The following is a 13,712-nucleotide window of genomic DNA, read 5'->3' as shown; positions in this document are numbered from 1 at the left end:
CAGATGCATGTGGAGGGCCCCTGCCAACAGAAACAGTGTGGTTCTGTTACACTATTTTGGGAAGGGAGGAGACAAATTTGGGGGATTGAAAAGAGGGTGCCTTCCTGACTCCCCATAGGCTGGAATTCTGCTAAGTGGCAGCACCACTGAGGAGGGGTGGGTGGAAGTGGAACAGCAATAAGGGTATGGCTGAAGCATCTTCTGCCTTGAGGCTCCTATCATCGTCTCCCATCTTGAGGAAGGGGTGAGATAGGGCTGCAGTAACGGCCATGGGGTGCCTCCATAGCTGCTCCTTGGCCTGGGTGGGAGGATTTCTTCCTCTGGTGGAACTACCCAGTGCCCAGCCCATCCGAGTATTTAATGATGGGCTGAGCATTTGGGCCCCGATACAATAATAGTCAGGCATCTCTTGTGGTACACTGAAAATGCCTGTGTACATTTGCATTTGCCTGAAGCCCTGTCCAGGGTCCTGCTTAGACATCCAAGCAGGCATCTCTGAAATCAGATCTGTCACGCTGTGGCTTGGCAAATTCTCTGATTTATTTAATGTTATTTCTTCCCCTCCAGAAGGATCTGCCAAGTCTCTCCAGCTGCTTGTCACTTCTCCCCTTGCCGGTACATGCACCACCCTGTGGGAGGGTCCTAAGGAGAAAGCAGTTTTGGGCCGGAGAGAACACCTCACTTAAAAAAAATGTTCTACTTCAAGACTTGTAGGGCTGCACATAGGTGCTGAGCACCAACAGCTCTCCTTGGCTTCCTTTGGGGATCGGTGCTCAGCACTTCTGAAAATCAAGCCCATTTTGCACCAATGCTCCCTCCAGAGCCTCAGAATGTAGATGGCATCAGGGACAAGCCAGCTAAAGCTATGCTGCTGTGGATTTGGTTTTCATTTTGTTTTGTTTCAGTCCTGCAGTGATCAACAACGAAGTGCTCCCAGCTTGTTTGCCTTCAGAAAATGTGATGTTAGGAAACAGAGCAGAATGCTATGTGACTGGCTGGGGAGAAACCAAAGGTGAGGCACAGTCAGTGCAGTTGAAAGATCAATGCAAACCCCAAATGTATGCACCCTCTGTGCTCGAAAAAACAAATCAATATACATCAGTATTTACCATACAGCAAATATCATTGAGCAATGCCATTCTTTCCATCTCCCTCTCTCTCGAAGTTTGATTCTCATAATTCAGGATTGCTCCATTGAAATCAATGGAGTTACACCTTTATAAAAGTAGTATAAAGCGAGAGGAGAATCAGACCTAACAATCTGTCAACCCATTCCCTCTTTATTCTCCTGTCTGGTGCCCCAGCTTGGGTTTCTGCACAGTCAGGAGGGATATTTTTCTAGCCTTGCCCCTACTGTAAACTGCATGATGTTGACTTAGGTCATCGTCTTGAATGACTTTCTCACAAAGACTCCAATCCTTACTCAGAAGGTGACTTCTTGTCCACACTTTCAAAATCTGCCACATTGCCCAGCCTGACTAGAACATTGCCTCCTATTCCAATCCCTTTCTCCCCTCAGTTACACCAGTGATGCCATTCCCCCATCCTGTGTCTGTCCTGTCTGGTTAGGCCGCAAGCTGTTCCAGGACTATCAGCTACTTTGTGCGTGTACAATGCCTAGCATATTGGGGCCTATTCTTGGTTGGTCCTTAGCCAGTACACATGGTTCATAATAATGACAATACCCCCATTTGATTCCCACTCCCATCTCTGCACATTTTTCCATCTTAGCCCCTACAGAAGAAATGTCCTTCACATACCTGTTTGCCAGGCCACCACTCTCACTTTAAGACCCTCCTCTTAAAAACCCATCTTCTTCAAGATGAGAGGCGCGTCTGTACTCAGCATTCCCAGTCTCCACAGTGGTTGGGACCTATGTCTTTATGATGTTTCAAGCAAACTGTCTGTCAGATTCCTGCTCTCAACTGTGGGTTTCTTTGGCCTCGGGGGGTTCTGTGGCATCTTGCAGGTGGGTAGATGCATATTTGAAATGTCATATCCCAACATCACACTGGCTTCCAGGTGTTTTGACCTTTGCAGATTTTCCCACCCTGAGGTTTAACATACTTGAGCTAGACTTAAAATAAATCCAAGCTAATTTCTTCATCTTTTTTGCTGAATCAGCCATGCTACTATTTCACCCTAATGAAATCCTATCAATACTAAACAATCTGTGTCAATACTAATACAGTATTGACTGCTGCTTTTTATTTATTTATTTCAAAGCACTTTACAAAAGGAAAATAATCAGTATTATCTCCATTTTATAGATGGGGAAAATGAGGCTCAGAGAAGTTAAGTGACTTGGGCAAAGACTCCCATTGACTTCAATGGGCTTTGGATCAGGCCCACAGTGAGTCAGTGGCAGAGCCAGGAACAGAAGCCAGGTTTCCTGATTCCCAGGCTAACACCTTATCCACGGGATCATACTGCCTCTGCTATGGAGTTTTTTTTCTGTGAAATTTATACTTATTTTGTTGTTCACTCACAAAGGTACTGGTGGAGAAGGTAAACTTAAAGAAACTGGCTTCCCTGTGATAGAGAATAAAGTGTGCAATCGCCCCGAATTTCTGAATGGCAAAGTTAGAAACCATGAGCTCTGTGCTGGGAATATTGATGGTGGTACTGACAGCTGCCAGGTAAGAAAAGACTGGTGACATCAAAACTGACTTTAAGCATAAACAAGACAAATGACACTTGGGGCTCTGTCCTTTAGGGGCACAGTATTAGCCTCAGCAACTCATGGCTCAATACGAAGTGAAGAGCTGAAAATACATAGAGAATCTAGTTCTCCCTCGCTCCTTCTTCCATTGGTACAACCAGAGCTGGAGATCATTCATAGCTGGATTGTCCCCCTCATCCCAAGCAGTGAATAGGTGTGAAAATCTACAGTTCAGCCCATGTGTATGTATTCCATGCTGTATTCCTTAGACCCATCTCTTGTTAGAGGAAAGTGTGTTAGTGGTGAATGTTCATAAGTGTAGAAAGGCTTTTTTTTTAGTCCAAAGGATTAGGACTGAAGTGTTTCCAGTTTTCTGATTTCCTTGAATATGTGAAAGGACTTTAGAAATTCTCCTTAACCTAACTGAATAAAGGGATCAAGCTGGGAGCTTTCCTCATTGAAAAGCTGGGACTCCTTGGTAAAGAAGGCTGAAAGTAAATATGAACCTGCCTGAGCAGGCCTCCTGCACCAGCAATGTTAATGGTATTTCCTGAGCATGCAGAAATTTCCATGATGTGCCTGTCGCCCAATGGGCATATGCACTTGAATCAGGGTTCTGATATTTACAGGCAGTAAGTTTATGACTAGGTGGGACATAGGGTGTGAAGAAGCTACTGAATGTCTAGAATTTGGACAGAAGCTCAGATCTGTTGTCTTGCTCCCTAGCTTTCCAGTGCTGCCTCCTGCTTTTCCGGCCAGCTGCCAAAAGGTTTTTTTTAAACCCTTTGATCCCGCCACTCACTCAGAGGAGATGCTCTCTTTGTCAGCTGGGTTAGCAAGAGGGTAGCTGCTAAGGTTCCTTTCTCTTCCCTGACCAGCTTATTTACTACGCTCACTGCCTTCTGCTTCTCCCCCAGCTCCCAATTGGTGTGTGGGTCTCACTGTGTAGGAGGAATTGGGAGTAAGAAGGCCGAGGAGTCAGCTCTCTCACAGGCAGCGGTAGCAACAGTAGTAGTGCCACCCCACTTGAAGAGCCAAGGCTTCAGCGGGCAAGGAGTAGGAGAACTGATGGGATGTTCTGAAAGAAGGGAGTGGGGGTGGGAGGGAGAGGAACTCAATGGAGGAAGAACAGGGTTAACTGTGCAGTCAAATGCCCCTTGACATCATTCTCTGATTCTACAAATATGTTTCATGCCTGGCTGTCTTGAGTACTGTGGATAAGATGCAGCTTTACAAAAAAGCAATATTGTCAATTCAGATATTTCAGGGGTGTGTGTGTGAATTCCAGTCCCTGCCCACCCCCTGCAGGGACCCTGTTCTGGTGCCTGCTCATGCCTCTTCCCAGCAGGGACCCCAGGTTTCCCTCGGCTGGGGAGTCACCCCCAGCAGTGCAAGTTAGGGCGGGATGGTCTGGTACGCCGTACCAGTAAGCTATTTATAGCCGGTACGCCGTACCAGTAAGCTATTTATAGCCGGTACGCCGTACTGGCAAGACACAGGAGGAGCAGAATGTGGGGTGGCCCCACGCCAGGAGCTCCTCCAGCGCAGCTGTACCATCCCCATCCCTCCCACACAGCTGTATGCCTGTGTCTCCTGTCTGGGGTCTGTACAGCAGCCCTGCTGGAGGACAGGGCTGGAGGTGGGGCTTGGGGCCCTACAGTTCAAGACTCTCCCAGGAACCGCAGCAGCGAAAGGAGCAGAAGCGGGGCTGCTGTACAGACCCCGGACAGGACTCAGGAGACGCAGTTGTGTGGAAAGGCTCGGGGCGGGGCTGGAGGTGTTACAGCCGCGCCGGAGGAGCTGCTGGTGCGGCCCCACATTCTGCACCTTTCACCCTTGCGGTTCCAGAGAGCCCTGTGGTTAAGATGTCTCCAGCACAGCAGGAGGACAGAGCCCCCCAGGTAATATGAAATGGATCATGGGGAGGGGAGCTGAGGGGGAGAGCATGGGACCCGGGCTGGGGGTAGGGTAGAGTCAATTGAGGAGTCACATGGGGAGATCACATGCCCCTCTCCCCCTTTAGCTGGAGCAGCGTACCAGTAAGAAATGAATTCTACTTGTACCACTAGTCTCCCCTCTCTTACATGAGCTGGTGCTGCCAGGAGTCGAGTTCTCCATGGACTCCCCTGCACTCCACTGTGCAGGAACAGACTCCCTATGCACCAAGTCGCAACACCATTTGGCCTGGCCATTCCTCCATCCGGACGGAGGGGTGGCCGGGCCAAATTTCAGTGGCATTGCACCCACTCAGCTGAAGTGATGCAACAGCCATGATTTACTATAAGACTGCTGCTTAAAAGTGGTGAGGTAACTGTCTTCACAGTGTATGGAACTTTGACCAAAAACCTTGGGGCCAGACAGGGGACATTCACACCCCACCAGGTCCCTTAATTGGCACCACTGCAAAAAAAAACAACAAAAAAACCATGCAGGCAGGGAAAGCATAGCTCCCTGGCCCCAGCTGAGGTGTTTTCTTATGACCACATACTTGGCCATGGAGATATTTCCACTTCTGTGCCTCTGACCCGAATGTTACTGTTTGCATATCGTGCTCTCAATAAGGTAGCAACCCTCTTTCTTCTTCTTTGTAGGGTGACAGTGGAGGACCCCTAATATGTAATGAGCAAGAAACATTCTTCGTTCATGGCGTCACCTCTTGGGGTCTGGGCTGTGCTGAGCCCATGAAGCCTGGTGTTTATGCCCGAGTTTCTAGGTTTGTTGGTTGGATTGAGAGGGTAATGAGTACCGGCTGAGTTCTGGGGATTCACTGACCCCTCCTGGAATGCAATGCACAAAGTAGAGACATAGGATTCCAAATATAGTATTAAAATCAAAATTATTTACAAGAATCTGAAATAAATATTGTCATCTATTGTAAGTTACTGTAAATTAACAGTCATTGCCAAGAAACCAAACTGACTGTTAGCCTCCTTTGGTGTGTTTTATATTCTACAATGAACACACGTTTGTGAGGTACTTGTTGAAAAATATCCTATTCTCTCTTTTCCATTACTGGACCCAAATACTTTAATCTTTGCTACGGTAGCAGAACAATAAAATAAATTGTTCACAAAGTGTTTAATTTCCCTTCTGTTTTTGTGCTCTCAGGATATTAATAGAACTACTCTATCGTCACTAGTTACTGCAGTTCAAGTTTACTTTTCCTAGCCTCTAACAAGACACTAGTTGCACCCAACTGAGTGGTGTAAAGCAGTGGTCCTCTATCTATGGATCTTGGACTGCATGTGGTTCTTCAGGGCGACAGCAAGTGGCTCTAATAGAGTTTAAGAGTATGATACATTCACTGTCTGATGCACCCCACCCTCTGCCCTATACATGTCAGAAAGCAGGGGGAGTCCTCAGCCAACTCCCTGGTGCTAGGGAGGCTTTGCTCTCCTCCACACTCTACATAGGCAGGGGAAGAAAGAAAGAAGCCACTGGAATTCTCTTTCACTCTCACCAAAAGCCAGAAGGGTGCAGCAGGGAGAAGGAGAAATACCCTCACCAGACACTATCTGTGAGCCAGAAAATGGGGAAAATTCATCCCTCCTGTGGGGGTCAAGAGAAAGGGGAGACTACGTACCCTCATAGCAGCCAAGTGGTAGGGAAGACAGAGGAGACCCTTTGTATTTCAGGTGCCCCGCGTGCATATCAGCTTATGCATCATTTTCCTGTGGTGTTCTATACATCTGGTAGGAGATGGGAGAAACTCATTTTTTTTGGTAAATGCACAGTTTTTATTGTTACGGACACTTCTGTATCAGCACAAAGGTACGAATGCGGCGTCAGGAACATAAGATGCTGAATAGCAAGTAGACCTTCCCCTCCAACTAATCCACAGTGAAGACAGAAGCAGCCAGTGATGTAAGTTTTTACTGCAGTGAATGATGGCCCACAATGGCACATAATAAAATGGCATAAGAGCCTCAGTACCAGTCTTGCCTCACTATACAAGCTTTAGTTGTATATTTTCTGCTCCTGATAGAGAAGGAGTTACACCCTTGTGTGATTAATGCTAATGAGAATTCTGTCCATAAAGAATCACACATTAAGCCACAGCTAATACCTCATGGTGCTACAAGAACAGCTTTCCTCATGAAGTCCAACAGAGGGAAGGAAAAAGAGAAACAAATAATGCTGAGTGCCTACCAGCCAGAGAGATTGTTATACATTTCCGGAGGCCAGTCACCTGTTCTGTGTTCCATATCATAATAAACTATCAGACCTCAAACATTTTAGAAAGACTTTCTGCTCCACCAGTAGGATTTTTACATTTAAATTTGCTATATGAATTTGCACCTTGATTCTTCAGTAGTTCATTCTATAGACATCCCTACCTCCCAGAACACGTCAGAAATGTGATTGTTCTTGTGACAAGGTCTGAAGTGCCGCCCATATGAAGACCATCATACTGTCTGGCTACTACTGTCAGTAAACCCAGTACTTCACCTTCCAGCCATATCCCTGGAAATAATTTCCACAATGGGCTTCATAATGATCATAGTGGGTTTGACTGAAATAGCCACCCCTCTCTGTCAGCCATTACACAAAACTGCCATCATCACACTCTTCATCTGTAAGTTTTACAGGAGACCTCTCACTTCAGGACTTTAAAATGATTTTGATCCAGAAAATCTGCTTCCTGTGGGGTTTTTTAGTCAAGTCTACTTACTTTCACAAAACCGAATGTTTGCTCCTGTTAACCCCTCACAGAGTCAATACAAGCATGGAAGAATGACCTGATTTCTATTGTGCCTCCTATTCAGCAGCCCTGTCTGTTAAATTCTGATGACAAAATCTTTATTCCTAGTGATAGTGTAAGAGGCAGTCAGAATACATTCCTTGATTTCCATATCCCATGTGGAGTATGCTGTACTGACAGTTGGAAAATTCACCCTTTGACTTTTAAACAGATCACACTTGATATAAAGGCACTAAAAGATGATATGTAAGAAACTCCATGATAAATGAAATCACATCTTAACTATCCAGTCCTAAGGGTATTTGAGCCCCTTGCCTCGTGCTGACTGCAATGAGTATTGAGGGCACCCAGCACCTCTCTGAAGCAGGCCCTAAATGTGTTTCTTGAATCATTCCTTAACCGGTGCTCAGTTTGAAGGGCATATGGCTGGGTATACCATGTCTTCATTTATTCCTTCTGCTGGCTCAAAAATGTTGAGAAAGTGTCGGCGCAAACATTGGAAGTACTGCCTAGAAGACTGATAAAATGTTCCCTTTTTTCTTCTCAAAGAAAAGTCCTGTAAAAATTAATAGGGATGAATCCTAGAGGGTGATCTCCTCTTCATAGAATTTTTAACATTCACCTATAGACTTTAATAGGGAATTATATCCCTGCTAGAGAAATTTGTAGGACTCTCCCATAAGGCTCAGAAATGATTAACTCATTGAAATTTAGACTTAAAAGCAGATGTGACTTTGCAGTTAAAAGAATTATTTTTATAAGCAGCATAATTATTGGTCCATATACATATAAGCCCTATTTCCCACTGTGGAGAGAGGGAGGCGTTCCCCACTTTGGACCTCAATGTACCTCCACCATCTGATCCCTCTCCTTCTACCAAAATATTAATAAAACAAGCCAAAAGACTGTGTAAAACAAAGAGAATGGAACCTAATTAAGGTCACCAAAGGGATTTTGGCATTTCTGAGTATTATAACAGATCATTGTATAACGTGCTACAATTAATATGGAGGAACTCTCACAGGGACTGAGATTTTACTTCTCCGTCTGCTTATCAGTGAACATTAGCACAAGTTTCCTCTTTCCTGTATAATATACATACTTAACCTGAAAATATAACCCAGGTTACTATTAAAATAGTATCATATTAAAGAGCCAGAAGGCATCGACAGATACATGCCTGACTTACTTAGCAGCAACACTTTAAGTTAGTTTCCCAGACCTGAAGTAGAGCTCTGTGTAGCTCAGAAGCTTGTCTCTCTCACCAACACAAGTTGGTCCAATAAAAGAAATTACCTCACCCACCTTGTCTCTCTGATCCACACGCAAACAATTGTAAGCTTAAAAAGACCTTAAATTCCTAACAGGGAGTATGCAGGCATTCAGTTATTTTAAATACTGACAGACATTGTCTACATTTTATTCTGGATAATACTGAATGCCATGCTGAGCAAAGTACAATTAGAAAGTCCTGAAAAATAAGTTTTCATGCCTTAAGTTCTCAATCACATATCAAGCAACAACAAAGTGCAACTGCAGGCAGTTGACCAATACAACACAAACTTCCCTCTGCCACAGAAAACGTCAAGCAATTCTGCTTATAACCAATATAATTAAAATTACCCACGGATTCCTCTGCAAACCACAGACACCACTGCAGAGCTGAGGGAGTTCTTATATTGAGGTACATTAAGACTTGAGAAAAACATTAAATAAACAAGAAAGGTTAAAATAAGTCCACTATCCATTTAAGGAGAATGTCTATTTGATCAGGTAATCCTGGCATCTCTTAGTAGCATAAGAACAATTGTCTCTCAGGGACAGCATCAAAATACAATGTGTTCTAATTTGGCACTACAAACCATCTAACCAGATATTTTAACAGAGGTGCACATTTGGTTCCATTCCTTTTAGTCTGTACAGAGTTTTGCCATGTGTCTTATTGTCATTTGACTACATGTCAGGGGAAATTCTGATTGAAAAGTACTTCTGCTGGTCTTCTCCATGGACTCTCCTTCTGTTTCCTGTTCCAAGCATGCATGCATTTTATTGCTAGCATGGTTCCTATTTTCCTTAAGCAGACATGGCAGTTGGGTGGAATGGGCTGGGAAGAGTTAGGAAGTGTTGATGTACTGTATATAGCTCACCAAGTTGCAGTAATGAAGGAAGCACCTTGTATATTGGTTATTTCCCCCTATGGTTTCTTGAAACCTCATCTTACATATAATTGCTCCTCCATGCCAGGCTTTTGGCATTAACTGTTCAACCACAATGCAGTGCCTGCTAAATTTAGCAACTCTATCCTATAGTCCCTTCACCAACTCTGCAATACCAATCCATCCCAAATATTAAGAATATCCTGTTGACACCTACACATTAGAAACGAGGCCCCACTCTCTCCATCCTCAATGTCATCAGTTCCCTGGTTCCCTAAGCAATTCCTCGTTCGCTTTTCTGATTTTTCAGAGGCTTTATCGCTCGGTGGGGCACAAAACTACTCCAATTCTGCTTCCCCCAAACCATCACCATTTTAAACCACAGTTTCCCCCAAATTATTGTAATATCAAGGATGAACAAATGACTCAAACATATACAAATAAGTAAGAGCTTACTGGGCCAGGCAAAGCAGCTGATTTCAGTGGGTATTCTCTAACAAGAACCACAACACGCCCCTTCCTGGAAACAATGGACTCAGAAAATATGTATTTATTCTGTAGCTATATAAAAATACAACACTTCTTTAGAACATCTTCATTCTTTAAAGAAGTACTTGGAGGTGTCTTTTGTGATACAGCTCAATCCAGAGGACTTTAAAGCAGTTATCAGGAGGAAACCAAATTCCCAGTGTGAGAACAGAAACGTTTTGCTCAGTGCTTTTAGTGAAAGATCATATATAGGAGGTATCTTGATGCTTCTTTTTCCTGCCACTTTTACTTTGGAGACTGAAGTAACAGAGGGAGAAAAGAAAAGAGTTATATTTCTAAGCTGTAGCACTGTCCAATTTATTTTCAGTACAAATGTACAATTCCCTGCCCCTTGATCAGAAAATCACATCAATGTAATATTGAAGAAAAGACAAAGTACCTGGAAAGCTGTTCCACATCCTCCACTGTCTCTGGTAAGGAAATTCCCTTTGTCTCAGGTAAAAACAGCACTAAGATCCCACAAATAACTGCAAGTATACCTATGACAGGCATTGAAGAAAAAAAAAAACCAAAACTAGTTTGCCATTTTTCTCATTCTCAGGACAGTTTTGTGGCACAAAATAAGAAAAGGGTAGAAAGACCTGAAGTTGCTCCCAAACCACTAAGTAAAAGCTGAAGGCCCCTTTCTCCCCTGCCTTGCTTCTCATTTGGTCATTTATATTTTGGGAAAGTAGATGTGAAATGTTACTATGCTGATTGTAAAGTCTTTGGGGGCAGGGACTGTTTTTTTGTCCTGTGTTTGTACAGCACCTAGCACAGTGGGGTCCTGGTCAATGACTGGGGCTCCTGGGCCTGATGAAAATACAGATAATAATTTTACACCCAGCTACACAATGTTGTTGAGGATCCGGTCTTCAGAGTGCAGCAGAAATTTTGAATTACAATGGTGTAAACTGGAACTTCTGGATACTGCTACAGTTGGAGTAATATTAATTTGAAAAATATTTTATTTTCTTTCTTTTTTACTCTGTATTTCAAATCCTCTTTATCTGCCTCTCTTTCTTTTTCTGTGTTCTGTCCCTCCTACTCTTTCCTCATCATATTTCTCTTCAGAAAAACATAATTTAGTCTTCAGACTCAGGATTTCCTACCAAAAGGAAATATTTTGCTCACACAATTAGCCTGTGGAACTCATTGTCACAAGACACCACTGAGGCCAAGAGCTCATGGGGGAAAAATATATATATGAATAACAAGAATATCCAGAGTTAGAACAACATACACTAACAAATTAAACAAGGTTTTTTTGGAAAGGTTATAAATCCTCATGCACTAGGGAGTAAACCAACCTGGAAGTCAGCAGGAAAATTCCATGTGACCAGATTATCTGGCAGCAGGGTTTCTTGCATCTAGCTTTGAAGCATCTGGTACTGACCCCTGTTGGTAACAGGATACTGGACTACATGGACCACTGTTCTGAACCAGTATGGCAATTCCCATGTTCCTGCAAAGCAGGACCTTAAGTGGGAGATAGCCCAGGTTATCTCCTTTTGGCCAGATCTGCTCTGTTGACTTAGAGCTATACTAACTTCCAACAGCAGAGAATGTGGTCCTTTGTTTATTTGGTCTGATGAAAGGTAGTCACATATGAAAACTATCCAGAAAATGGTAGAAATCCATTGCTGCAAGGGTTGTTTTGATAGATAAACACATTTTTAATGGCTTTTGAGGGGTCTTCCCCATGGGAGTCAGGGCTTAGAATTTAGGAGGGATACAAATGCAGTGGGACTCAGCCAGAATGCCTCCTGGAGCTCCATGTGTGTGGGTGCGCAAACTGATGTAACCACCATCATTGAAAGGATGCAGCACAGCTCCCCTTTGCACTTAGGTCATCTGTGCTGGCCAATGAGGATGGAGATGATGGATTGGGGGAAGATAGGTCATGCAATAAAACTCTTCCCAAGAAAAGAAGCTGTGTTAGGAAGCAGATTAAAAACAAGTTGTAATAAAGTGGTCAAGGGATTAACTGGATTATCACAGTATTGTGTATGGGAGCCATGCTTCCACCCTTCCCTTATTTCCTGTTTATTTAGTGGGTGTTTTCACCACTGTGTGTGTCATGGAGCTGAATAAAGCAGCACTTTCCAAGCCTGCAGTACTGTAAGTAAAGTATGTCTCTTATGCACTGAACAGTCCCTTTGCAAAAGTAATAGTCTATCCAAGGTTGCATTTTAAATGCTTTCTTACTAAAGATGATTAAAGGTAGCTCCATCCAGATGGCTGCTAATCGGAAGAGAAGAAATGGGGCTATGATACCTCCTAGGTCACACAAACTTGAACACAGGGAAACACCAAAGTTTCTGCAAAAAAAAAATATATATATATATCATTCATTTTAGAGGGGTTAAGACAATGTAACCTAGGAGATGCATGTGTTAGGCCCAAAGTTATCTCATAATCAGGGCATACAACCCACACTTACATAAGCAAACCAGTGCAACGAGTCTAATCAGTGAACTCACGGGAAAACAGAGGCTTACTGAAAAATAATATATTGAACATAGCGGGAACTGGTGGGAATTTTTAAAAGAATTCCAACAACTTTAAGGGCCAGATTCTGCCACTGGCACATCAGATTGTGAATTACCCAGTGATCTTCCCTAATGGGATTTCAGAAGCTGTACCTCTGTGGAACACTAATCCTAAATCACTGCACACAAAGCCTTCCTGCATTCAGACCTTTAAACTAACCAGTTTCTAAGATGAAGTACTATTGGCACGATCCTTTTGCTTTAGCTACAGCATGGACTTTAGTGTGGGTAGCTGCCCAAGTGAGTACCCACAGGGCCGGTGCTACCATTCAGGCGAACTAGGCGGTTGCCTAGGGTGCCAAGATTTGGGGACACCAAAAAGCGGTGCCCCCAATTTTTTTTTTACAGCAGTTCCTCCCTGAGTGCGCGCGGTCGCTGCTCCACTTCTCCTGCCTCCCAGGCTCACAGCGCCAATCAGCTGTTTGGCACCGCAAGTCTGGGAGATGAGGAGAATTAGAGCGGGGGCCGCGTGCTTGGGGAGGATGCGGAGCAGAGGTGAGCCGGGGTGGGGAGGTGCTGCACGGCTCCGGGGGCGGGAAGCTGCCGCAGGGGATGGGGGGGGGTGCCTCAGGGCAGCGGGGGGGGGCGGGGAGCTGCCGCAGGGCTGGGGTGGGGGCACAAGGTGGAAGTTTCGCCTAGGGCGCAAAACTTTCTTGCACCAGCCCTGAGTACCCAGGGTCCCTGGTGGGCTTGTACAGCCCATGCTGAAGCCTCAGCTGCCACAGCTCCACTGCTATTGCTACTTGTGCTAACTATGTCAAAGCTAGCTCAGGCGTATCTACACATGCTACAGTCACACCTCCATTTGCAATGTAGACATACTCTAGGTTGATTGGGATTCTGTAATCAGCTTTGTCACAGTCTTCCTGGATAACCTGGGGCAACTTCATTTAAGTTCTCTGTGCCTGTTTTCCTACCTTTAAAATGCTCAGACTCAAGCCAAGTTAAATTTAATGTTGAAAGAGTTTGTGAAACACTGTATTAAATGCTTTACTAAAATCCAGAAATATTGCATAGCCATTCATTTTCTTATTTTATCTTTAAAAGTTATTAAGACTGTTGCAATATACCAAAGACCTTCTAATCTAATTTCAACAGGATGCAGGTGAGAG

At 44.2% G+C, this 13,712-nt stretch overlaps 2 protein-coding genes across 3 annotated transcripts in view; one reads left to right on the top strand and one right to left on the bottom strand.

The window, feature by feature from the left end:
- LOC123367290 (plasminogen-like) overlaps positions 1 to 5,739 on the top strand; it is a 61,439-nt gene extending 55,700 nt beyond the window's left edge. For both annotated transcript variants that reach the window (XM_045011429.1, XM_045011430.1), the window contains exons 17-19: positions 906 to 1,012; positions 2,494 to 2,639; positions 5,254 to 5,739. In XM_045011429.1, the coding sequence (XP_044867364.1) occupies positions 906 to 1,012; positions 2,494 to 2,639; positions 5,254 to 5,415 (415 nt within the window). In that variant the 3' untranslated portion in view covers positions 5,416 to 5,739. The remainder of the gene's footprint in view (positions 1 to 905; positions 1,013 to 2,493; positions 2,640 to 5,253) is intronic.
- SLC22A3 (solute carrier family 22 member 3) overlaps positions 5,319 to 13,712 on the bottom strand; it is a 50,123-nt gene continuing 41,729 nt past the window's right edge. Inside the window, exons 9-11 of the mRNA XM_045011431.1 lie at positions 12,257 to 12,369; positions 10,449 to 10,548; positions 5,319 to 10,306 (exon numbers count right to left, since the gene is read on the bottom strand). Coding sequence (XP_044867366.1) covers positions 10,252 to 10,306; positions 10,449 to 10,548; positions 12,257 to 12,369 — 268 coding nt within the window. The 3' untranslated portion in view covers positions 5,319 to 10,251. The remainder of the gene's footprint in view (positions 10,307 to 10,448; positions 10,549 to 12,256; positions 12,370 to 13,712) is intronic.

Source organism: Mauremys mutica, chromosome 3 (genome assembly GCF_020497125.1).
Source record: "Mauremys mutica isolate MM-2020 ecotype Southern chromosome 3, ASM2049712v1, whole genome shotgun sequence".
NCBI classification, from domain to species: Eukaryota; Metazoa; Chordata; order Testudines; family Geoemydidae; genus Mauremys; species Mauremys mutica.
This window is presented reverse-complemented; position numbering and strand designations above follow the sequence as displayed.